The sequence below is a fragment of the Chelonia mydas genome, chromosome 14 (assembly GCF_015237465.2).
Source record: "Chelonia mydas isolate rCheMyd1 chromosome 14, rCheMyd1.pri.v2, whole genome shotgun sequence".
Taxonomy (NCBI): Eukaryota; Metazoa; Chordata; order Testudines; family Cheloniidae; genus Chelonia; species Chelonia mydas.
Genome location: NC_051254.2, coordinates 12,749,840 through 12,776,198, shown reverse-complemented (window position 1 = coordinate 12,776,198; position 26,359 = coordinate 12,749,840). Strand labels below are relative to the sequence as shown.

The 26,359-nt window shown below is 44.3% G+C and overlaps 1 protein-coding gene and 2 long non-coding RNA genes across 22 annotated transcripts in view; 1 reads left to right on the top strand and 2 right to left on the bottom strand.

Annotated features, from left to right (window-relative positions):
- The window catches only part of LOC122462838, a 61,467-nt gene extending 57,630 nt beyond the window's left edge, over window positions 1–3,837 (bottom strand). Inside the window, exon 1 of the long non-coding RNA XR_006285675.1 lies at window positions 3,018–3,837. This is a non-coding gene — a long non-coding RNA (uncharacterized LOC122462838). The remainder of the gene's footprint in view (window positions 1–3,017) is intronic.
- Window positions 276–24,021, top strand: LOC122462837. Its single transcript, XR_006285674.1, has 3 exons — window positions 276–426; window positions 7,641–7,774; window positions 23,689–24,021. It is a non-coding gene; the product is annotated as an uncharacterized LOC122462837 (long non-coding RNA).
- The window catches only part of SPAG9 (sperm associated antigen 9), a 105,079-nt gene continuing 95,054 nt past the window's right edge, over window positions 16,335–26,359 (bottom strand). For all 20 annotated transcript variants that reach the window (XM_043527859.1, XM_043527863.1, XM_043527860.1 and 17 more), the window contains 2 exons: window positions 21,533–21,670; window positions 16,335–20,043 (listed from right to left, as the gene is read on the bottom strand). In XM_043527859.1, coding sequence (XP_043383794.1) covers window positions 19,928–20,043; window positions 21,533–21,670 — 254 coding nt within the window. In that variant the 3' untranslated portion in view covers window positions 16,335–19,927. The remainder of the gene's footprint in view (window positions 20,044–21,532; window positions 21,671–26,359) is intronic.

Below are 26,359 nucleotides of genomic sequence, written 5' to 3'. Positions count from 1 at the left end.
ATTGGGAAATTCAAGATAGACATCTCTTCAAAATGCACAAGAGATTTTTGCTGGTTGGCACCCACACAGGCCAAGTATTATTTGCAAGCTGAGTCATCCCTACTCTAACGGTTTTGTATGTGATGTTCAAGTCTCCTCTTCTATGTCTCAGGGGTTTTCATTATTTATTGGGCAATTTTGACAAGAGTTCTATTTTCCCTGCCCACACAGGCATGCTGCCATTCTCTCCCTGAACAATTCAATTTGAAGCCAAGAAAGCCCCTGCATCCTCTCTCCTCTGTATATTCAGTCCTCTTCAGATCAGTCTCTAACAACATTTCCCCAGGCGGTTATCCGAGGGATCTACTAACCTGCAACTGCTAATGGATTTGATTCCTTCCTCTCCCACTCCAAACGTAGCATCACAATCTCCAGGGTCATGAGCTGGTAAGTCTGTAATAACCTGCTGCCCCTGTAGACTGGCTCAGCTTTGCATCTTCAGTAGCAACTGTCTCTCTGCAGGTTTCAGATTATTTTTTTCCCTTCCCACCCCCACAGGGAGTTTGTCTATCAGAACCACAGCTCTTGCTACCAGCCAAAAGTGCCACTGAAGATTGTTGGGAGAGAAAGTAAATGGTGGTTTAAATAAAGCTCAGGGCCAGGGAGGCTGCAGAGTAACCCCTTCAGCAGCTTGGGCGTTTCTGGCACCACATAGTCCCATTCCCAGGGCAAATCCTGCCCCCACTTTACTCCACAGGCATGGACGGACCTGCCTGCTGCAGAGGGTCTGCTGCACAGGGCAAAAAGAAAAGGAGTACTTGTGGCACCTTAGAGACTAACAAATTCGAAAGCTTATGCTCCAATAAATTGGTTAGTCTCTAAGGTGCCACGAGTACTCCTTTTCTTTTTACGGATACAGACTAACACGGCTGCTACTCTGAAACCCGTCATTATGCACCGGGCTAGAGGCTAGTAACTTGCATTCCAATAGGCCAGGGTACAGCTCCCAGTACAGGGGGAGAGATCTAGGGATGGTAGTGGAGGAGGAGCAGGGATAAGAGTAGATCCTCATCTATATATTTATTGGTCAACCCTCTCCCATTTTGGAGAATTGGGTGCAACAGACTGCTTAGGAATTCAGCAGGGTTAGAACTCGGGGCCTCTCACACCAGGAACCACTGGTCCCTGCCACATGAACTGTAGCAATGGGGGGGCCCTTTGGTACACTTAAGCAGGTGTGACATTCCACTTGGAGGGTAGTGGTAATAGTATTGTAAATACAGCCCCTCTGTCTCTCTCAGGCGCACATGCTCTAGTAGAGACTAGCATTCTCATGATTAACTCTGACCAGTTGAGTTTTCATCCTGATTTGTGCATTCTTTAGTGCCTGGTTTTTCCTCCCAACCCTCCCCCCTCAGCGTTTGTCATGCAGGTGCCTCTTAGAGCTCTATGCAAACCTTTACTTCTGTTACTGCACCTAACTGCGGGCTGCCAGGGTTTGCTGCAAAGCTACATCTTGCATTTTGCAGTCTGCGTGATGCAATATACGGAATAGGCTTGTTTGAAAGGTGATTAGTAAATAAAAGCAGAGAAGGCTGTGGTACAATTCAGGCCCTGGATGTGAGTGTACCCCAACATTCATTCTCCATCCCAAAATGCAAAGCATGCTGTAGAAATAGACTCAGTGCATGCACCCCGACATTCCCCAGCCATTGGATTATCCTCAGCATGACAACGTCAGCACAGCTGTGAGATAGCTGGGAGAACTATTCCGGGCAACAACACAGAAATCAGCACACTAAGTACTCACCTGCTTACAGCATGGGTCAGTTCTGGCTACGGTAAATCATGAACCACGACAGAATTAAAAGCCATGTTGTAACCGGCTCCCTCAAGAGTTGTTGGGTTTGTTTTTAAACCCAGCTGTGTTTGAGTTCCTGCCACAAGAAGTAGCTTTCTGAAGTGTAGCAGGGTTTGTATGCCCACATGTGCAGTTATGTGTCTTATACAAAGATGTAGTTGCGAAAAAAGCTAATTTCATTAACAGGAGTGTCATATGTAAGACAAGGGAGGTACAGCATTAGGCAAAACTCTCACTGTAAGGTTGGTTAAGCACTGGCTTCCGAAGGAGGTTGTGGAATCCCCATTTTAAAAAAAAATTTTTTTTTTAAAAAGCAGGTCGGGCAAACATCTGTCAGGGATGGTCTAGGTTCACTTGTACTGCCACAGCTCTGGGGGCTGGACTTGACCTCTCGAGAGCCCTTCCAGCCCTCCAGTTCTACGATTCTAAGGTTGTCAGGGAGGTGATCCACCCAGAAACCACAGTCATTTTTAAAAAGCTGTAGTAACAGTTCTAATTCTGTTTAAAATCTAGAACAGCAACTGTGCATGATCATCTCTATCAGAATCTAATTGTGTTACCTCATGATAGATCACCCCACCTTTTGTTAATACAATTATCACAGCCTAACAATGATTCAAAGGCATTAAATAGCATGCTGTGGAGATGGGCGGGTACTGGGCTGCCAGCTGCAAACCCTGATTTTCCTATTAAAAACACCTTTACTGGGCTAGTGACAGACTTGCCACCCTGGTTGCACCCAATCTCATCTGATCTAAGAAGATAAGCAGGGATGGGCCTGGTTAATGCTTGGGTATGAGACCATGTGGGAAGACTGTGTGCTGTAGGTTAGGCACTTAGATACCAGGATATTGGAAAAAAAAAAATCTTCATAAAACCTAGATAGGATGATTTTTCTCTTTCAAAGCAAAAAAACTAATCACAGTGGCAAGATCTTTATTCTCTTAAGCCTCTTCCTACCTACTTAGATAAACTAGGGCCCAAACCCTGCACCTCAAACTCAAAGGAAGCTTTGCCATTGACTTGGCGGTTCAGAGCACAGTTCTGCATTGCTCGTCCACACCAGAATTCCCACTGAAGGAGCACGGCTCTTGCTGAGCATGCATCACCAGAGAGATGCTGTGTGGAAAGGGATTCATTGTAATAGCCACAAACCCAGACTGTAGCAGCAACTTACCTAGTCAGATGACAGGAGACTGGTGCCTCATCCACTCCTCAGGTACTTGGCGAGTTAGTGCTTTGAGCCTGCTGCTGAGCCAAAAAGTGCCCCCTTTCTTGGATAATTGACTCAGAGTCCAACCAAAGTGTGTGTGGTGGGGGAGACACCAACTCTTCCTCCAGTCTCTACTGGGTCTGCCCTACAGCCAGAGCCTCCCCACCTTCTCCTTTTTGCAGGGTGCAATAGCATTTGCCCTCCCTGGACCACAGCTTCCTTCCCCTAGTTTGTAGAAGTTCCCACACCACTTCCAGATATCACTGCAGGGGGGCCCAAGTGCAGGCCCTGCAAATTGTATACCACGATGGGTTGCTGCCCCCAAACTCCCAACCCTATCACACTTCTCACAAGGCCACTTTCTACATTATCTGTCTGTAGGCTTTCTCCCTGGCCTCATTCCCTGGGTCTCTGATACTTGGCTACTCTTCTCCCAGGTATCTCTGGACCCAGATGAGATACCTTAAACATCACTCTTACCTCAATTTTCATCTCACCTGGAATGAGTAAAAGAGCTTATTTTATGTAGTCCTGCCCCCATTTGCCAGCAGGGATGCCAGCTTGGTCCCAAAATGCCTGTCCTTAAAGGGATATAGCCTTGGAACAGGGTTGGCTGGCCTCAGGTCTGCCCCGTCAAAAGGACCAATGGCATAGCTAAGACCCTTCTGCGCCTAATGAACTCTCCCTCTTCACCCAGCTGCACAGAAGATAGAAAAGGGAGGCTGACAGGAAGGATTTGTGGGCTCTGAAAATGGCTGTAGACTGAATATCCTTAGAGAGAGAGAGAGAGAGCTCCAAAAGGGGGGCCTGACCAAGAAGACCCAGCTCTTTTGTAGTCAGTGGCCTTTGTCTTCACTGGGCTTTGATATGATAATCACTTTGTTTCCATATGGCATCACCAGATGCACATCTGTGACTCCATCTCCCGAGTGTTTTGCCAAATCAACTACCCACCCCTTTCTGCAGACTAGCTCCTGTTACGTTGCATCACCCAAGCTGTATTTAGGGTCAGCCAGATCCATTGGTAAGTGCTTTTGGGATTCTCCCTTCCAGGCCTCTTCAGAGATCTGCTTCAGTACTGCCAAATTAGGCGAGTTTTTTTTTTTTCTAATAGCTCAACCATAATGTCAGTTACTCAGCCCAAGGTGTGTTTCTGTATTCCTCACCCCACCAGCAAGAAGCAGGCAGTTCAGTCAGCCTGCCCAGTGCTACCACAAGCAAGCTGTGTACTTGTTACCCACGAGAAATTGCCCAAAAAAGGGGGGGGAAATCCAAATTCTGCACTGTTACACCAGTGAGTTGTGAACGATCCCATTGGAAATTGACAGCTGTAACTGAGAGCAGAACTTGGCTCTGAGTTGCTGGGATGTGCACTAAATTTTTTGTTCCTTCAGTCCTTAGTTCCCCTGCATAGAGATGGGGGGAAGAGACACAGACACCCAAAGGAGAGCACCTGTATACTGTGCTCTCTCTTCCTCTGCATCCTTCATCCCTTAGCTAACTCAGCCTAAGTGAAATCGAATATGGGCTATACTGCAAATGGCCCAACCGTATGTATCTATCTCGCATACAGGTGACTATGTCCTGGCCAAGTAGGTAGGGAGGGAGGCACAAATTGTTCCACAGAAATTGAGAGAGAGAAAGGGACCTCAGGACTATTGTAAAAATTCCTTATTCTTCCCCCTGTACCTTCTTGTGCAGCCTTGTGCTGACAGGTGGAAGTGAAAAGCAGGTGTGGAATCTGGGAAGCTTTCTAAATTAATCTTTATTATAAAATAAATAAGTAATAATCCTCTGGGAGATAGTCTATCATCAGTAGAACAGGATGGGCAACTTGAGCAACGAAATGCAAGGCTTGCTAATGCCAGCCACCTGGCCTGGATCCCCGCCCGAGGCTTTCAACATGGAAAATACGGGTACGTTCATAAGTTCTTGTCATGTATTAGTCCTTGCACCAGGCGCTGGAGTTTATTTTGTGGTGGGGGAGGAATTGGAAAGGAGGATGGGGCCTGTGCTACTGCTGCTTGATAGCTTGACAGCCCTTTCCGTAGTCCTGGCTTCCTCAGCATCTCAACCAGAGTGGTCATTGTGCAGCCCTTCCTCCAGAGACATCCTTTACATGGCTGCTCTGAGTACAGTACTGAAGCCAAGCTGCCGTGCGGCGCTCTTAGCGATCGTGGGAAAGCAATAGAGCGTGGCAATAGCATGTGCGGCTAGTTGATAGGGTAAGGATGTTAGGGCAGGTCAAAAAATGTTCTGTCAAAACTGTGCTTCAAATTGAAAAATGAGGTTTCTGACTAAACAGATTTTTTTGGTGAGAATTATCAGCTTTTTCTGTGGAATACTTCAGCTTCTTGTTAGAAAAGTGAATGCCTAAACAGCGAAAAACATTGGCCAAAAAATTTTCTATGGTGCTGCAGTGCCTTCTGGGAGTTGTAGTTTGCCTGTTTCATGTCCCCATTCTCCTGTGCGGGCCAGGCTCACCAGACAGATTACATCTTCCTCGTGCGCCAGGGCCAGGGACTCCCGTCTTGGAGAGGGGAGACAGTGCATCAGGGCAGATGTAGGGCAACCAGAGAGCCCAGCTTATAAAGGAGAACGTTGACAGGTGGTGCCCAAACTTAAACTCCCGTGAGACACTGGGGCAGCATTTCTGAATTGAAAATTTTGGGTTTAGGACTAAATTTTTTGGCGTTCAAACTTTTAACAACAACAACAACAACAAATTTCCGCAGGAATCCCCTCCCCCCATTTTGTAGCTAGCTCTAGGTGGGCCCCATTTTTCTCTTATATGTGAATATGGGTTCAGTTCCTGCCAGGGAAAAAGATTTTATTTTTCTTAAATTATTGTTTCCCACTTTTTAAAAAAGACACTATATTTTAGAGTGAGAACATACTGAGTGAGCCAGTTTGTCGTAAGGGTGGGTGTCATGCCATCCAGAGAAGGGGAGACCCAGTAGGGGGATTTGCAGCATACAGCATGTTCAAGAGAGGCCTGGATGGAAGTTCCCCCTCTCCGCAACCCCAGTGCCGGCACCGCTGTTATAGTCACTATTCTGCTTATATTCAGCTTCTTCGTGTGTTGGTCTGCAGAAGAAAGCTGTCATGGGGACCAGGGGAAGTTCACAGTGGAGAGGAAATTCCAAGCTAGCTTTGGCAGGTTTAACTAACGTGTCCGTTTCTGAGAAAAGTGATAGTCTGGCCAATTATCCCACCCTCTCTAAGTAATCCAACCTCCACTCCTTTGAGGAGGCAGCGGCTCTAGACTTACACATGGTTTCCACAATACAAGAATCCAGGCATATGATGCTTTAGACCAGAGATAATTTAACTGCTCGCCTTGTGCAAACTACTGTGTAAACCTCCCTAAAAGGCCCTTGGCGTGGCACATGCAACCATTGGATGAAATGCTGCACTCCTCCCACTTGGCATAGTGTGTTGCTAACCTCCAGCCTTCCCAGCTGCAGTGCGGGTGTACCCACTAGGAAGGCAGCCAGGAGATGGGAGGAAGATACATTTTTCAAAGGGTGAAATTCATCTCTATGCATAAAGCCAGCCTGAGTGTTACACCTCAATTTAAATCCCACTTAGGCCCTATTTCAGGAACTGAAGTGTTGCCAAGCCCTTTGGGCGGCCTTCTGCACGGGGGTGAATTCCTTTAATGGGAAAATATTAATCCTCAGAAAAGAGAGAGAGAACATAATCAAACCCTAATCATAGTTAGCCTAGTAAGAGATGGCATGGCAGTGTGACCTTCCTGGATACCTTCAATGTCCCGTTTCTCAGCAGCCAGTGCTCTAGGTCCAGTGAGATCTTGGCACAGAACTGTATCGACTCTGCATCTCTGATATTGCACAGTAATTGCTAGACTGGATCAGATCACTGGTCCATGGAGTTTGGCGCCATGCCTGAAGTAGTGCTTTTGAAGCAGACAAACACCTATAACGTATCTAGCAAACTGCACACTGCTGTATAGAGGGAGAATTCCTTCCTGACCCCCTGTGGCAAACAACAAAGACCCTGACGATGAGAGAGGATTCCCCTTCTCTTATGTAAAAAGAAAAGGAGTGCTTGTGGCACCTTAGAGACTAACACAAGTACACCTTTTCTTTTTGCAGATACAGACTAACACAGCTGCTACTCCGAAACCTTCTCTTATGTGTGATTACTGAGCACAGGTTAGTTATAACTGTCTCACCAGTACTTAGGAGAGGAAATCTGTAACCTGAGACGTTACAGAAGTAAATAGGAAGGTAGGGAGGGGAAACATGCAGCCCCATGATATATATTTTCCCCTTTATATCTTCATGTTGTCTCTGAAATTGTAATGGTGCCATCTTGTGTTCAAAATGCAAGTCAGCTCTTCGAACTGCACACTGTGGATTTTGTTTGATTTTTCCATTATGAATCTGGAACAGTCACCGAATACCATGATCAATAATTCACATGATCTGTTCCCTTTCTCATTGCTTCACTATAAATATTGCAAAAAACAGGAAGCCATGCCTTCCCAAATCTTAGTTTATTGGCTGAAAATAAAAGGTTTTTTTAATTAAAAATAATTATGTCTCCACATGGTTACAACAGGCCCAGACAGGCTGTCAAGTAAAGCTTCTGCGAGTGCCAGGAATATGCTAAAATGCCATGAATTTCATGGGAACGCTTAGAAGAATTACGGTCACACCTAGAGGCCGCAACCGCAATCAGGGACCCACCCTAAGGTATGGTATATACTGTGGTAAGTATTGTATACATAAGTCTTAGGAGAGAGCTGCTGTCCCAAATCACTTACAATCCAAATAGATGAGCCAGACAAAGGTTAGGAGACAAAACAGAGGCACAGAGAGGTGAAGTGAGTTGTCCAAGGTCACACGAGAGATCAGTGGCAGAGCCAAGAATAGACCCCACCACACTCTCTCCTGACTCTCTGGCCAGTATCCTGTCCACACTGCCTCTCTCTCTCTACTAGCCCAACACTTAATTTCAATAATATCTATTTTAGCAATGCATTTTTTTTAAGTTATAAAGCTGCCACCATCAACAAGGCAGCCAAGCCACTCTATAATGTAATAAAATAAACAAATAGCCACACCCCCCCCTTTTAACACTCAATCAGATAAAATGGGGGATGATCTGGGCCCATGATGATGGCACCACTGTAAGTAGTACAGGGTGTGGAGGCCACTACAAAAAGGCATGGGAGAAAATGAAGGCTCAAGATAAGAAGTGACTTTTCCAACATCCATACAGTAAGTTGGGGGGTGGCACTAGTTGTTTCTGGCTCCCATCCCATACTGAGGCCTTTCAAGTGTAGTAGGAGGGATCTTTACCATCAGCTCAGATGCTACAGTTATAGTCACCGTAGAAATGCCTATGAAAGTATAATCTGTGGAGCCTCTCGTGTTTTCCAAGTAAAGAACATAATGTGCTTAGCTCCATCTGCGGCTAAGGGGAGTCCATTCTAGCAGTTAGTCCTAACTCGCATTCATTTTAAAATCGACCTAACACGGCTAAATTCGACCTAACCCCATAGTATAGACCAGGGCTCAGTCGCTTGCTCTTATAGGTTCTATTCCCAATTCTTCTCCTCACTGGAAAGGGAACACAGTAAGAAAATTAGATCACATTTATAAACTATAAATAAAACCCAGTGAATTTATCCTAATGGCCACTTGCCTTGCAAGCAAAATTTATAATAAAATCATATGTACAGTGTATGGTAGCCACAATCCACAGACGTGCACAGGAATAAAAATTTGGCCACCTGGGAAGAGGCACATTCTGTGTCCACCATGGCCAGAGGAGCTGCCTCTCTCTCTCTCTCCACCCCTCGCGGCTGGAGGAGCTGCCTTTCCTCCAACCCCCATGGCCAGAGGAGCTACCTCTCCCAGCCCCAGCCCTGGTGGAGTTGGCTTGCTCTCCCTCCTTCCCCGCGTGGCCCTGGGGCCAGTGGAGCTCACTCTCCCCCAGCATCCAGAGGAGCTGACTCTCCCTCTGCAGCTCCAGGGCTGGAGGAGTTGTCATCTCCCCCACTAGCCTGGGGCCGGAGGAGCTCGCTCTCCTCACCCCGGTCCCAGAGGTGTTCTCTGGCCCATACCCCTGCTTGCCCCCTCCCCTTGCACACACCCCTGCCACAATCAGAACATGAAAGTGTTTATCAACCCATTCCAGTCATGCAAGGCCATAGAACTTTTACAGTTCAGGTGCCAGCCTGTCCCCACAGATGTCTAAAAACCACAGGAAAGAACTTTTTGCAAGCAAATTTCTGTAAGGCTTTCTCTGGGAGATTCCCCCCAGAATTGTTCCATCCCAGGGGCAGAGTTTGTACCCCTAAAGGAAATATTATTTCTGGCTGCCAACTTCCATAGTGTTTGACTTAACCTTTTATCAAGCCCTCACTTCATTCTCAACTATTAGGTTTGAGAAACACCTCTAATCTGGTGGTCAGCATCTAAGTATACATTTTGCAGTCTGTGTTCATTGTATGAAGAGAGAGATTTGCTGGTGCTAAACTGAGTGACAACTCTGTCACCCAAGTCTGTTAGCAACCCCTACTAAAGTTCTCAGGACTCTGCCAGCCCTTACTTTGCCTTGTCGGTAACACTTGGTGCATCCCCATTCATCAGCCTCCTAGAACAGCGTTCCCCTGGAGTATCCAGCCTCTGGCACTGGACACTCACAGAAATGACCAATTTTCAGAGTAGCAGCCGTGTTAGTCTGTATTCGCAAAAAGAAAAGGAGGACTTGTGGTACCTTAGAGACTAACCAATTTATTTGAGCATAAGCTTCCATGAGCTACAGCTCAAATTTACTATCTCCAAAGAGACAGCATACACACCATCTTGTTTGATTTTCTAGGAATTCACACTTTACTTAATAGTACAGCTCTGAGGTCTACTTATGTTAAAACAAAGAGAAGTTCATTAACAAAGATAGAGCTTTAAGTGGTATAAAACAAGGATAAGGGAAACAGAACTGGTTACAAAGGAAGCAAAGATATAACACGCTTCCAAGAGACTACACATAACTTTAGCAGGCTACGCTCCTTTGGCTAAAGCAGTTTTCTTACCCTCTACTTTTTCTGTAGAGCTTGTTGATTTTCAGTCAAATCAGGATCCAGATTTTCATGATTCCCCATGCCCTGGCAGGGGGTCTCCTCAGTAAATAGATAACCAAGTGTCCTTTTCCTTCACTCTATGCTTCCAAGAGTTCATTGTCTTTGTTTCTAGACTCAGGATGGGACTCCAGTGTCTTCCCATGCTGACTTCACATCTCCCTGTCCATTTGGCTTTTCCTGTTGACTTCTATGCAAATGCAGCTCCCACTGTACTTGGTTCCACATTAGCTCAATTTGCATTGGAGACATGGAAATAATTCCCTTCCTTCCCCCGTCTGAAAGAAAACCTGTTTGTTCCTTTGGTTACAAACTTTAAAGCATAATATCAATCAGTAGCGATATTCCTCATTCTGTGTTAATACGTAAGTTTCACAATTATCTATCACCACTGGTACCAGCTTTCATTCAATACCTTACAAGACAATATAGATAAAGATAACAGCAATGCATTGGGAGTAGTGAGTTTGTCAGGCCTGGTAAGCGTTGTTGTTACAGGATAGTGAATCCTTTGCCAGTTGGCATCGAGGGGGGGTCAGACTGTTAGATAGGTCGTATAAACAGGTTTCAGAGTAGCAGCCGTGTTAGTCTGTATTCGCAAAAAGAAAAGGAGGACTAGTGGCACCTTCGAGACTAACCAATTTATTTGAGCATAAGCTTTCGTGAGCTACAGCTCAGCTCACGAAAGCTTATGCTCAAATAAATTGGTTAGTCTCGAAGGTGCCACAAGTACTCCTAGGTCATATAAAGTCTACCTAATATATGAATATAGCCCAACATACACACTGCAGTGGCTTCTGTGGGTCTAGGATTCTACTATGTGGCTTGGTTTGAAATGAGGTACATTGTTTTATAAGACCATCGCAGCTAAAGAGCCTCTCTGGCGGGGTTTGACAGTCATTGCTGGCGATCTCTGCATCTCAGGCTGTCATTATTGCCATCAGGAGGACTTGTGGCACCTTAGAGACTAACCCGTTTATTTGAGCATGAGCTTTCGTGAGCTACAGCTCACTTCACTATGCATCCGATGAAGTGAGCTGTAGCTCACGAAAGCTCATGCTCAAATAAACTGGTTAGTCTCGAAGGTGCCACAAGTCCTCCTTTTCTTTTTGCGGATACAGACTAACCCGGCTGCTGCTCTGAAACCGGTCATTACTGCCATCCTAGTCTTTCCCTTTTACAATATTCTTAATGGTTTAACAGCCCCGGTAACAGTCGGTAATGATCCCCATTTTATCACTGTGGAAACTGAAAGATTAAGTGACTTGCCTGAAGTCATTCGTCACCGCCAGAGCTGGGAGAACTCATGCTCCTAGCGTCAAAGTCCAAGGTGGAACCTGGCATGCATTTGTGCACAGTGGACACCAGTGATTGTGCTTGCACAGTGGTAAGTGCTCCAGGGAAAGGGAACTTTGGCAGCAAATCACAGTTTCAGAGATGAAAAGCTGAAAAATCTTTGTAAAACAAGCTGCAGGGAATGTTTCGACCCTGTAGCTCCAAAACTGTGATTTGCCCCAGATATTATGGGGGGAAATACATCAATCTACCCTGCATTGAACGTGGCATGTGGAAGTTGCAGGGAGGAAGTAAAAATTAGGCTTGTAATGGGGAGGCTTCATCTTAACTAGCATCTATTACAGCAGGGGTGGGCAAACTTTTTGGGCCAAGGGTCACATCTGGGTATGGAAATTGTATGGCGGGGCATGAATGCTCACAAAATTGGGGGTTGGGGTGAGGAGTCTGGGGTGGGGCCAGAAATTAGGAGTTCAGGGTGTGGGAGGATGCTCCAGGCTGGGCCAGGGTGTTGGGATGTGTGTGTGGGGGGGGTGAGGACTCTGGGGTGGGGCTGGGGATGAGGGCTTGGGGGTGCAGGAGGGTGCTTTGGACTGGGACCAGGGCTGGGGCAGGGGTGCAGGCGGGGGTCAGCGGTGCAGGCTCCAGGGGGCACTTACCTCAAGCAGCTCCCAGAAGCAGCAGCTTATCCCCTCTCCGGCTCCTATGTGGAGGCACAGCCAGGCCGCTCTGCCCTAGCCACAGATGCCACCGCTGCAGCTCCCATTGGCTGCGATTCCTGGCCAACGAGAGCTGCAGGGGGCAACGGCAGCATGTGGAGCCTCTTGGCTGCTTCTAGACGTAGGAGCCAGAGAGGGAACATGCCACTGCTTCTGGGAGCTGTGCGGAGTGGGGCAAACCCCAGACCCCGCTCTCCGGCAGGAGCTTGAGAGCCAGATTAAAACATCTGGAGGACTGGATGTGGCCCCCCAGGCCATAGTCTGCTCACCCCTGCTTTACATTGTGAAAGTGCTGTAATGAAAGATGACCAAGGGACCAGTTTTGAAAAGCCACTCACAGCTTTAGCACTTGTTGCCCTCCTGTTATTTCCACATAGAGGCACTGCAGGAGGGAGTCTGAGTCCATGTAGCAAGTAACTCCACCTCGTAAGGGAGATTGCTATGGCCCTCAATTGAATGTCTGGCAAAAAAACCAAACCAACTCTCCTCCCCGCCCCCCCCCCCCAAAAACAACAAAAACTAATCCTCCTCCCCCCAAAAAACAGGTAATACAAAAGTTTAGAAACAAGAAGAGACGTGGCAGACCTACACATTGGCCGTTTTTGTTTGATCCCAATGCTCCCTTCCTGCTTTTTAACCATCCCTCTTAATCCTTTCTCTTTTGTCACAAAAGAATGTGTAAAAATTTATTAATAGTCTGAACTTCAGTAATCTTCCCTTGTAACTTGATCTATAAGATTTTTCTTTTCTTTGAGAACCCGTTCTCGCTACATCTATTTCTTTCTCGTTTCCAATACTCAGCACTGTCCTAAGGAGGCCAAGTCTAAATGGATGTTCATTGGCAAGAGGCTGTTCCAAGAAACTTCCCAGTTTTTAAAAAGCTGGTGACTAAAGCCACACTGTGGAAATTTTCCGAGCCATGGACTGTTTTACGCCAGAACACACACTTCAGTTTAGGCATGGTGTAGTCCTAGCAATCCTTAGCACCTCACTGCACTTCTCAGCTGTAGCTCAGTGTTATCCCAGATGGGGAAATGAGGCACATATTACTTGCTTGTGCTCTAGCTGCTTTAGCAAAGGCTCATTTATCTACCAGAGACAGGTAACAGTTGATAGTTTGGGGGCGGGGGGGGGAGAGGCGGTGCACAATTTAAAGGTTCTGGGGGGGCACCTGACCACCCCATATGTCACCTCTGCTGCCCACCCATCGGTCATTTGCATGCTTCCCTGGCCAGCACCCCAGGAAAGCCCAAGACTCTCCCGCACGGGGCACTGCCCAGGAGGAGCCAAGCCCTAGGCGTGCAAAAGCCGCCCAGAGCAGCGCCAGCTTGGGGGAAGCCTCTCCCTCCCTCAGACAAGTGCTAGAGTGGGGTGAAGGAAGTGATTTCCAGCCTGTTCCCACCCCAAACTTGCAGGCTCTACAGAAGCACCCTGGGCAAGAACTTAGAGCCCTCTTCACCCCTCCACGCTCAGCACTGGGCTGCTCTGTTCCCTAGGCTTTGTGAGTGAGGCAGCAGCCACACATGGTGCTGCTCCTCCTGCTGGGGGTGCCCTCCCTTGCTGAGCCACCTCTGGCTGGGCTCCACAGCTGCTGAAGCCCCTCCAGAGCCCAACACCTGCAGCTAGTTCAGGGAAAGTGGGGATGGGATCTGCTAGTTCCCCGCACCAGCTCAGCTCCCCACTGCTGGGCACCAGCAGTAGCCCTGCCAGCTCCAATGGCCCTCCTGGCCCCAGCCTGCTGCCCAGCTGGATGGTCCCTCAATGGAGCACCCTGGGACTCAGCTGCTCCTCCTGAGCCCCTAGGACTGCGATGGCTCTGACCCGCAAGCCCCCCCAAGTGCTGGTGGATGCTTGGCTAGAAATGGAAGGCAGAAAGCTTGGGGGGCACATGACCCCACATCCCCCCTCCTGTTATCTGCCATAAAATGTTTACAGGACCAATGTATCTTTTAAATATGTATAGTCACTTTACGTCGGTTCTACAATGGATTGTGCTGAACTGCACTGTCCTTAGCCGTAGCCTTCATTGGCAGGGAAATGGCCTAGATGATGTAACTAGTGTTAGAACTATAGCCACGTTGCCTTGTGTCCCATAATGCTTTGGGGTGTGTGTGTGTGTATTTTCACCTTTCTAGCAGGCCATAAAAAAATATTAAATAGTTTTAAAAGACTTACAGAAAAGTAAACCGAGGTGACCATTTGCTAAAAAACAAAGTAAGCCACACATCTAACAGACGGCTAAACAGCAGCAGGTAAGCTAGCAAAAGTTGGAAGCTGACACTAGCTGAACATTGTGTCCATGCATGAAGAATGAATCTCTTGGCATTGTCTCTCTTCTCTTTCCTCCTACCTTTATAATTCACTAAGTATTTCCTTTGTGTCTGGGCTCAAATAGCTCCACTTGTGTTTTGGCTTGAAAGAGTCAAGTCAGATACTTTGGCAAGGTGAAAAGGAAAATACAGTCCAGTGCCAGAAACTATTTCATCTGAGCTGCAATCATAAGTGGAAATCCTCTAGATTCTTAACATGAATTATAGGTTGATTTTTGCCTGTGACTAGAGCCAGCTTTTAAAAACAAAACAAAAACTATGATTAGGAAGTGAATAAGGCAGTAAAAAAGTCTCTTAAAAGGGAGGAAAAGTTAACCAGGGAAGTCATAAACAATAAAGAACAAGAAATGGCTATAGCTAACAAAGTGAGCTAGTTTTCATCTGTGTTCCCAAGACCAGAAGGAAAATGCCAGGGAAAAAAAAAGCAAGACTAAAAAAGTCTTTAAGCCACCCCATCTGAACAAGCTGTGGGTAAAAAATTTCAATGAAAGAGACAGCCCTAGCATGGAGGAGCTACAACTTAAAATCCACCAAAACCAGCCAGACTACGTTAACAGGCTCCCTGAAGAACTGAGTGGAAGGCGAGACCATACCTTTGTTATGTCAAGGTTAAGCATGTGCAACTTGCTCTACTTGAAAGTCACTTAGAACTTGTCTTCACTGCAGTTAACTTGTGTGTTGTCCCTAACTGTCCACACACAAAAACCCTACATTTGAGTGTGGTGATGTTTTAAACTAGAGTTGACTGGCCTATCAGGTACTGCACTACAATCGGAGTCTGGGAGGGGGAGGTACTGAGACTTGGTGTAGGGGTGGTGAGAGATGGCTTCAGGCTGAAAAGGAAAGTCCTGGGGGTTCCTACCTGCTGCTCCCAGGCCCAATCCTGGACCTCATTGTGACAGCTCCAGCCTTGTTAGGGCTCACTCTTCCTCCCCTCTCCTCCCCTGGACATGAACAAGTTTAAATATTTCTATTGCAGGGGCACTAGCCCCTTTGGGTAGAGTTGTAGTACAATTCTAAGTTAGCTGGTCATCCAGTCACCACTGCACCTGGAATTTTGTATCCCACTGTGGCTGCTCTCTTGAGCTAAGCTAACACCAGAGGAGTTGACTTGAATTAACTCTCCCGTGAAGACAACCTTAGAAGCTTAAACTATTGTAGAATAGGGATGGCTGTGTCAAATACAGCAGGGCAGTCATTACACTTGTGCTTGATACTCTGTACTAAATCTTTCTAGATGAAAATCAAGATCCTGGCTACTAACAAAACCCCAAAGGTCTAGTGCTCCGTAGGGACCAGTAGCCCCGTGAGAGTGGGGGGCAGGGCCACAAGGTTGCAATCTCCCAGCCAACCCAGAGAGATGCTTTTTGGAAAAGTGAATGATCAAGCCAAATTCTGAACCCCTTCCCAACACCCACCCTGAAGTGAAGAACTCCACATTTACGGAGCTGCTGAATAGATGTGGTCAGGAGAGGTACAGGGGCCATCAGGAAGCCAGAGCTGGTGTTGAAAGACCAGGGCATTTGCAGTGTCATGAGGTTTGTGAATGGATTCAATTATTTCCACTGAGAGGTAAATGCGGTCTGTCCACCCACCATGCAGCAATCAATGAGAAACTCCATGAAGAGTTTCATTAGCCCCCTCTTGCTGGTTTTACCATGGGAGAATGCAGCCTGGCTCTTGGTTACAGATATTACACATTTACATCAATTACTTAAGATGAAGTTATTTGGCTGTTAATTTAAAACTATTTGACAATTGTCTTCTGGTACCAATTGTTACACACGTTTAGCATGAGTCTACAAAGAAAACACCAAATCCATTGCATGTTTCATATACATATTTATATATATTTCATGTACAAAGTTACATTCTGAACCCCAAGGATTCAATAGAAATAAATACTGAAATAACTACACTGCTATATGAGCTTTCTTGCTCACAGAAAAGCCTTGAGTTTTAACAGACAGCAAGTTGAACGCTGTAGTATCCATCTCAGATTACAGAGGCAAGTAAAATTCAGCGTAAAGTGTCTGACAAAACTGTCAAATTACAGACCATAAAATGTTTAAAATAGGTTTAAAAGGTTGAGAAATGTGCAACAAAATTAATAAAGGAAACTTAATTTGTTAGAGGCTGGGAAAGACATTTAGTGTATAGAAAAATGCTCTGAGGTGCAACATATGTTGTTAGAATATGGCATAACCCTGTTAGAAAAATATTTAACTTCCACATAGAGCTGTATTTTATTTATTTATTTTTTTTTACTGTGTCTCATTTTACAGACAAGGGTCACTTACAAGACCCCAGCTCAACAGGGTCACTTACAAGAGTGCTAAATCAAGTTTAATCCTTTGGTAACTTTTATAATACTCACATGGAAATAAATATTCAGTTACACACCATTTTAAAGACATATGTTCTTTAGAACAGTTAGTATAATAAAACAGTTTTAACATTTGTTTGTTACGAAGGCAGCCTATGATAAAGTGTCTACACTCTGCCAGCTCTATCCGATCCAATGCAGGAAGACCTTTACAAGAAATGAACAATACAGCAGCTTATATAAGTCATTTTACCTTTACCATGCAAACACACTTATCCAGACAAGTAATGTGCTGCATATTTTGTGCTCGAAATGTTTTCAAACTATTAACAAGTTGTAGCTATCAAGAAATTGATTCCTTTTTATAGGACGTTTAAACCACAAGTCTGTGATGCACAAACACATTCTTGAGATTTAGGATTTTTAGGAGTTTGTCATCTTGATGCATGGGGTTTTTACGTGCTTTACCCACCCTTCAAAGTGATCTGGAATTTATAAATCCCAGTGCATTGTGAGGAGAAGTAGTATGCCCTTAACCTACTGGTCCTTAGAACAGGGGATAAATTTTAAAATGAATAATGCAGAGTAGTGTGCAGCCCCCTCTTCTACACCCACAGTTGTACTGTAGTGACAGGCCGTGTTTCCTTTAAAACCCCTCCACTATTGGACACAAACACTTCTGCCTCTGCAGCCATTTTTGCAAGAGCTGGTCCACTGAAGTGACTAGAATGGCACAGTGTGCCAGACACATTTGATTTGGCAAAAAAGACGAGGGATGCACTTGCCAGACACATCTGCTCTATTTGACAGCAGTGAAGCAGTTCAGAGAAACCGTTAATAATTACAAATAAAATGCTATACAAGACTTAAGGAACAGAATTGTGCGTTCTGAGAATACATGAAAGTGAAAATCCACTGGTGCATAAAGCTTATAGAATGTTTTCCTAATAGCCAATAAGTTAAATTTAAAAGGAAAGATGGCAGGAGGAGCAATAAAACTGCACCAGTTGTAGTGATGTTTGCATTACTGTTAAAGTTTAGTCAGCATTTTTCTCAGACACCAATTTCATGAGATATAACTCAAATGTGCTTGAAGTTCAGCATACAAATCTAAATATATATATATATATTTTTTAAATAGGTCTTTCTTATAACAGTGTTTAAGACAGTCTGATTTTATGTACTTGTATTTTTTTTAAAGTTCCCAGATTTCATATTTAAGCCAAAGCAATTCAAGATTGATTGTAAAAATGAAAATTTGGAAAATGATTTGTGAATAACACTCTCATCATGTTTGGCATTCTGGAGAGAAAATACACTACCAAGATATTAGGCATTTTTAATAAGGATTTTTACTACATAGCTTATGTCCTAAATACATATTTACGAGAGTGGAACAGTTGTGTACAAAATATGCTGTTTAAAAAGTATTTATACATATAAATCTAACCAATAGACCTGAATGGAGTTTTTCTGGTTTATCAGATATGATATGCCTTTGAAAAAAGCTGCCTAAATATATATTTACACAATAGACCTCAGCTAAATGTGTTTTTAAAAAATTAAGAAAAATATATAAACACGTTTGCCTGATAGACCAGAACTGCTCCTATTGCATAAAAATGTTTAGGCAGTTTTAAAAAACGTTTGTCTATATTTATTCCTTTGAAACTGTTCCATTCTGTCACTTAAACAGATTGCTCAGACAGTCCCAGTCTTTTCGGGATACGTGCTGAATGTTCAGATTTTTAAAAATGTCTACTGTTCAGAGTCTAAATTAACGAACAAACTGGCTAAGTGTTATACATTTTACAGAAACTATATAGAAAGTGTTCAACTCAGTTTTGATACCAACTCAGGAAATTCAAAGCAAAAGGAAGACACTCAATCCTGAACTCACTCTATTGTGGTTAAAAAAATATATGGTGAGTAGACAGAATGTCCGCCTTGATATTGGACTCTCCTGGCTTCTGTCAGTTAACTCGATCTTAAATGTTACTTAATCTGTTAATGTGTTTTTCTTTTCTCTAAATAACATAGTATTTCACTACCTAAACAGGGATATGAAACAATTATGTGTTTTTTGCCTAATTATAGAGCTGAAAGTTCCTTTGCAATTTCATTTGGGCAGAATGTATTTTCTTTTTTGTCAGTCAGTTCTTTTGCTCTGTTTGAGGTCTTTAACCTCCATAACAGTTACTCATGAGTTTGACTAGCAGGCAGAGAAGATTGCTCTAGGGTCTAAGAAAAGATATATGGATTTAAGTCATGAAGAAAATAAATGTATCCCCTGCTCAAGGATTTTACAACTTTTCAGTTTTATAATCATCCCAATGTCTAAGTGTCCTTTGGAAATTACAGAGACGTTGCCAATTGACAAGGAAAAAGCGAGAAGACTGTTCTCCAAACCGTTCGTTATTGAGGGTAGCAGTTCTCAAACTTTAGAGTTCTTCAGCAGTCAAACATGAAATTTTATTTAAATATTGTTGTTTTAAGTTCTTCTATACAATCCCCTCTTCCCCCAGAAGTTTTGATGAAAACCACAAACAAAACTGTATACACTATATAAACACAATTTGTCAGGTTTGAAAATAAAAGTTAAAATTTACAATTCACTTTAGCCCTCACTGAATGTATACATGAATCTTGATAATTCATCTGATATTAGTTTGTCAATGTTATAATACACTGGGAACAACTTTGCTGTTTCACTCAATATGTTGTACAGATAAATTAATCTCAGCTGTAATGAAGTTTAACTCAATTAGTGATAGAGAGTGACACTAGCAAAAGAAGTGAACTACATTAGATTGTTGTGGTACAGTAAGCTCTCTGGATTGCTTACCAGTGGTCACCAGTCTTGAGAAAGGAAACACTGATTTCTTCATTATACTGATCTTACCTATGTAACACTGGTGCAGTAAAACAGCACAAGCTAATTCCTGTATTGTTAAGGTCTGACAGATTTGCGATATAAAGTTAAACAGCAAACAAATGCTTCAACACCATGTAGTGAAACAGATTCCGCAAAAATAAAAAACCAGAAAACATGCAGAAGCCTTTTTTCAGCCTCCAGCTGCTTCTTAGTGGGTTCACTCATTGCCATACATTACTTGCCACACTATTAGGTGACTCCTCTCAGCTTTGGCTACAGAAGGTTCAAGTTGCAGAGCTTCTCCAGGAAGTTCAGATTCCTCACCTTCATCACCTGAGAAACGACAACTTAGATTCAGCTGAACATACCAATGAAAATACATTGGTATTAGCACTATACACCAGGAAGGGTCAGTGTAGTAATGGGCAAGAATACGCAATAAAAGACAGTTGCCATCTGCCCCTAGAGCAGCAGCAGATTCAAAATCCTTAACAAAAAACTAAGTTAGCAAGCTGGAAACTTGCACTACAAATATTCCACAACGTTGCATTTTGAAGACCATATTTATTAATACTAGCCCTAGCTTAAATTAACTGTAATTTATAAATGTCTCATTTATTTTCTGAGAATCTAAGGTTTGATGCTAGGGTACATAAAGCAAAATAAAAAAGGGACACAATGTTTACCCTGCATATCATCCAAGCGGAAGTGTTGACATGAGTGGGATTGCAACAGGGAGGAAGAGCTTGCAGACATACTTTTATAATTTTGACTGGAGGGGACAAGGGATTGTACATTGTTAACTGTTTTGTAATGGTTACACCTATTAACTCTTACACTTCTCATTCATGTATTTCTTTCCTAAAGCAAAGGCTTTTTGATTAAGTAAACCCGTGTTTATATGGTAAACGTATACCAAGTCCATACAGGTGGGATCAATGCAAGAGTGTTACCAGAACAGGAACCGTTACAAGCTTCTATATAAAAAAAGGGCAAGCATAGATCTGAACTGATTTTTTCTTTTTTCTTATAAAAGGAAAATTTTAAGATTTCTGGACAAAGACTCATGTAATCTTTAAAAATCAGGTTTATTAAAAGGTAAATTAAGCCAAGGGCACACGTCCAGCAATGTAAGATATTAACACAAAAGCACTTAATGCCTTCTTGTCAAAGTAGTCCAAGAAATACAGGAACATGGACTAGGGCTTGAAAAATGGGGTTTGAATGAATATTTGTATGCAGATTGCATTAGTCTTGACAAAGATTTGACTAAAACCTTTTCACTTTATCTATCTCTTCTCCACAGCCCGATTTCAAATGTGTCACTGACTTACTTGTCCATTAATGAAAATGAGAAGACTTCTGCCACTCCCCAAATAAAGTCCTGTTTGTCCTATCTTAGGTAGTGTAGATGTTAAACAGCTGTTGGGTTTTATCCCAAAGGTGGCTGCATTTCAGAAGTGGGTGAGTGAAGAGATTCCTGGATAGTTAATATATGAGCTACAGTGTATCGAAATGTATGAAAGCATTCTGAAATCCTTCTGGATGAAAGGCACTAAGACTAATATAACTCATTATTTTCAGAAAGAATATGGTTACAGTTACAGTTAAGTCTTCTATTAAATCCATACAGGGCTAATATTTATCCAAACATATTCAGATACCAGAAACTTTCCTAAATTACTGTCCCCTTCCTTAGAAGCCTCATAACAGATTTAGCTTTTAAACAGAAAAACAAATCAAGTCATTAACTATCATAAAGCACTTTTACTGCATTATACAAGGGTAATGAAAACACATTTTGCAAGATCCAACTTCTTACCCATCCTGAAGTCAATATATCCCTCTCCTCCACTTATCACCAACATAGATTTTAAGGGAGTTTGGCTGAAGAATTCTTGGGCAGATTTATCACCTGATAGTTCTGCTCCACCACTGTTGGCTGGGCAAACAACTTGACCTGTATTTCAGAAAAAGACATGGTTTTTATTCAGCACCTTGAATATGAAATATCTTCAAAGTAACTGATTACGGACGAATAGCGCTGTGGCTTTGCTAGACATATATTTTATGGCCAACCATGCATTCAGCTACTCTCAGCCTTGATGCTAGACCCCATCAGCAAGAGACAGAATGCTGGCCATGCTAAGATTATCCCCTAACTCTTTAAAGAGATGTGAGATATAAAGGTTACTTACCTGTAACTGGAGGCTCTTTGAGAGGAGTGGCCCCTATCTGTATTTCACATGTGGGAATGTGTGTGTACCATGTGCCTGAGATTGGAAAATCTTGCAAGTAGCGTCTTTTGATCCACGCCTGTGCCCTGGAGCTCCTCATACTCAGCACTCAGAATATAAAGGGAGGAGCGGATAGACCGCTTCTCCGGTTATTTCTCTACCGTGAATCCTGTCATGATCTAAAGCAGAGAAGGAGGAGGGCAAGTAGTAGAATACCGATAGGGACCATACATCTCAAAGAACCTCCAGTTACAAATAAGTAACCCTCCATTTCTTTGAGTGCTGGTCTGTGTATTTCACATGTGCGACAGGTAAGAGGTAGTCAAATGGGAGGGGGATGCAAGGATGCACACAGTACAGATGTCTGTAATACTGCCATTCCAAAGGCTGCATCTTCAGAAGAGGCTTGGACTAAAGTGTAATGAAGGTGTCGCTGGAACTCCCGGTTGTTGCCTTACAAGTGTCCAGCATTGGCATTGCTTGAAGAGATACCACTGAGGTTGCCTGTGCTCTAATGGAATGGGCCCTCACCTCATCCCGGGAAGGGAGATGCGCTGATATCAACGGAGTATAAACCAAAAACCCACGTAGTCTCTGAGCAGATACCACTTGTTTGCATTCTTGCTCTGTTATAGCAAGTGTCTTGCCATTTTTTAAATTGGTTTCATACTTTGCAGGTAGAATGCTTTGCAAAGAATACTGGTAAGTGAATTGACTGATTTATATTTAACTCTGAAATTACCTTACCAATTAATTTTGGGTGGAGGCAAAGGGATACCTTTTCTTTATGAAAAGTAGCGTATAGTGGGTCAGCCAGAAGTGCCCACAGCTTGCTCAGCCTTTTGGCTGACATGATGGTGAGAAGGAAGACAACCTTCATGGATAGGTGGGACATCGAGCACATGTCCAGTGATTTGGCGAATTGGTCCCGGGATGGCATTCCCCACTGAGTGATGATTTCATTTAGCATTGAATTGTGTATCTCCCACTCATGGTCGGTGGAGAAGTGCTTGCTGAGATTATCCACCTCTGAGTTTTGTGCACCCGGGAGGTATGTCACAGAGTGTGATGTGATTCCAGATACACCCGTTCCCTAAGAGGATTGACTCTACGCACAGAAGAGGAGATTTCATCCCTCCTTATTTGTTTATACAGAAGACAGTCATCAAGTTGTCCAACATTATCTGGTCAGGTTGGGATTGTTTAAGTGGGAGGAATGCATTGCAGGCCTGTCTGGCTGCTCTTAGTTCCAGGAGACTGATGAGCATTCTGGCCTCTGAAGGTGTCAACGTACATTGTGTTGTGTGGTCACCCGTGTTGGCTCCCTAGCCTATGAGGGATGCCTCTGTGATTATGATTGTGTCAGATGTGGGAGGAAGGAAAGGGACTTTAGCACACACTTGCTCTGGGCTCATCCACCAGGTGAGGGAAGGCCTGACATTGGTGGGGACTGTCACTTCGGTATTCATACTGTCTGTCTAGTAAAAATACCAAAGCCAGGCCATTAGGCAATGGAGATGAAGCCTGCCAAATGGCATTATGCAAGTATAAGAGACTATGTTGCCTAGTAGGGAAAGACAGACCTTGACAGTAGCTGGAGGTCTGTGAGTGATGGCTTATCAGGCTGCTCATGGCCTCGAATCTGTCCATAAGGAGACATGCCCTTGCTGAGGTCAAGGCTAGGATCGCTCCTATTAAGTCTATGGTCTGAGAGTCAGTAAACTTCTCCATGTTCATGCAGATTCCCAAAGATGCCAGGAGGCAAAGCAAAGATGAACTTCGCAGCTGGATCTTCCTGTTTGGAGCAAGTCCACGTCTCATCTGTGCCACCTCCACTGAGAAGACCTTTGTGAAGTCCCTGAGTGCTGTTGCCAAACAGGAGTACCTGGAACTGGTCGTGTTCCTGTCCTACTAGAAATCTAAGAAACCTTCTGTGCCATGGGTGAACATTCACATGAAATTAATCATCTTTCATGCTGAAAGCAACAAACCATCTGTCTTCTTCCAGAGATGAAATTATCAGTGCCAACGTAACTACGCCGAATTTGCAAATAAAAATATTTAGTTGATGCAAGTCAAGAATGGGCCTCCATCCTTTCTTGGGAACTACGAAATACGAAGAGTAGAACTCTTTCCCTTGATGTTGAGGTGGCACTTGCTCTATAGCCTCTCACTTGAGAAAAAAGTGTCCACCTCTTGTCAGAGAATCTCCTCATGAGACTGATCCCTAAAGAAGGGCTGGGAAGGTGGTTTCTGGGGAGGTGGAGAAAGAATCTCGACAGTGTAACCAAAGTGGATCATATCTAGTACCCATTTGTCCATGATTATAGCCCTCCAGTTGTGGGTGAATAATGCTGTGCAGGGGATGGCATCTGTGATGGTTCACAACTCCTGAGTGTTCCACCAAAAGTAACCTTTACCGGGAGGCTGACACTGAGGTGGATGGGGTTGCATATCTTGGTCTTTGCAATTTCTGCCACTTCATATGGGTCAATGACAGAAAGGCTGTGGAAGAAACTTTGGTTTATATACCTGTTTAGGGTAGGTCTTCTTCCAAGCCAGGGTATAAATGCACAGGAGAAACAGGCTTGTCCTGGAGTCTTTTAAGACATGTAGAAAGACTAGTCTGTCAGAGATTAGTTCAGTCAAACGACACCTTGATTGTGTTCTGGGCAACCCCAAAGAGGGAAGCCACAAATTTATGCCTCATTACCATTGCAGTGGCTATAGCTATAGATGCGACATCAGCCACATCAACTGTGGCTTGAAGTGAAGTTTTTGCCATGAGTCTACCCGCATCGACAAAGGTTTGTAATTGGGCCCTTTCCTCCTGAGAAATTTATCTCTAAGCTCCAAGAACTTTAAATAGTTCATAAAAAAAAAAATCACACTTGACAATCACTGTTCACCAGGCGCAGTTAGTAAACTGGAGGCTGGTGGATCTGAACACCTTCCTCCCAAGGAGGTCAAGATGTTTAGTGCCCTTGTCCACAGGAGGCATCCTGTTGTCTGGATCTTTCCATAGCTGTTTGTACTACTGGGGAGTTGGGGGTGGGGGGAGGGGACACGACACAAATTCTGCCCCTTTTGGAGGGACATCTCTCTCAGCTACTTTGGGAGTAGGGGTGTATGATGCAGGTGTGTACCATATCACTATGGCTCGTTCCACAACAGCCTCATTTACTAGGAGAGCTATGTGGTTTATAGTATGTCCAAAAACTTATGCTCTGTGTCATGAGCTTCCTCAAGTGGGATCTAAAGTTCAGTTGCCACCCACTGTGAGAGGTTTTGGTATTGCCTGTGGGCATTAAGTGGGGATGGGGTGATTGCTTCATCAGGGGAGGAGGAGGAGATGCTTGTCAGTACCCTGGATCCAGTTCAGATCCAGTTCAACATCGTCCTCCTCCTCCTCCATATATGCTGGTGGAGTCAGTTGCTGTTGCCTAGGAGAAGAGGGCTGGTGAAACTCTTGCATGGATCCAGGGTGCTGTGTGTAGTGATCCATGGACCCCAACAGGGCCAGTATGATGGTTTGAAGGCTAGTTGAGGGAAGGCATCAGATACCAGCAGTTCCTGGGAGGGTAATCTGCTCAAAGAATGGATTCAGGACAGTCTAGAAGCCCTGTCTGGTCCTTTGTGGAGGCAATGGTTTGTCCTGAATATCGGATTCAGCTGATGAAATGGTGAGATCCAGTTCCATCTGTGGTACTGTTGATGCTGGTGGATGGAGACACCAGCTTGTGGACAGAGGAGTGCAGCTCTTGTTCCTCAAGGTGGATTCCTTTTCTGGTGTTGAAATGTCTCTCGGAAGGACTGGACCTGAAAGCAGAGCAAAATTTGGCTATGGGAGGGCGAAGATATCCTCCAGGGAGATTAACTCTCAGTCCATTCCTGAGCATGAGGGGTTCCAGTAGTCAGTACTGTCGGAACAGGCACATCCACAGGCTTAGTAGTTGGTGGGTCCTTATGAGATTGGGCTGGTACTGTTGGAGGAAAAAAGTCCCATCTGGAGCTCTTGGCTAGTGCTGGTAGTGGTGATCTTTTGCCTTACTAGCTGGTACTGAATTGGTAACATTGGATCCTTGCGGTCAGGAGGATTAAGTGGATCTAAAGTCTTTAGGACCTGAGTACAAGGACTCACCCAATTTGGAAGGAGTCAGGCGGGATCCTTTCTCTTGGGAGCAGATCTGAAAGGGATCTGTTTCTGTGTCAGTATCCATTACTCTCATAAGACGACTGGTCTTTGGTTTTATCAGATCTGGCCTCTGCTTCGGAACTCACGCTTAGAGCGAAGATGCTTGAGGGCTGAGGCCAATGTATTGGGGGGGGGGGGGGGGGGCTCTCCCCTGCCTGGATCTGACTGGGGTTTCATGGCTTTCTACATAAGGTACTTGCTCTCATCTTACTTGGGC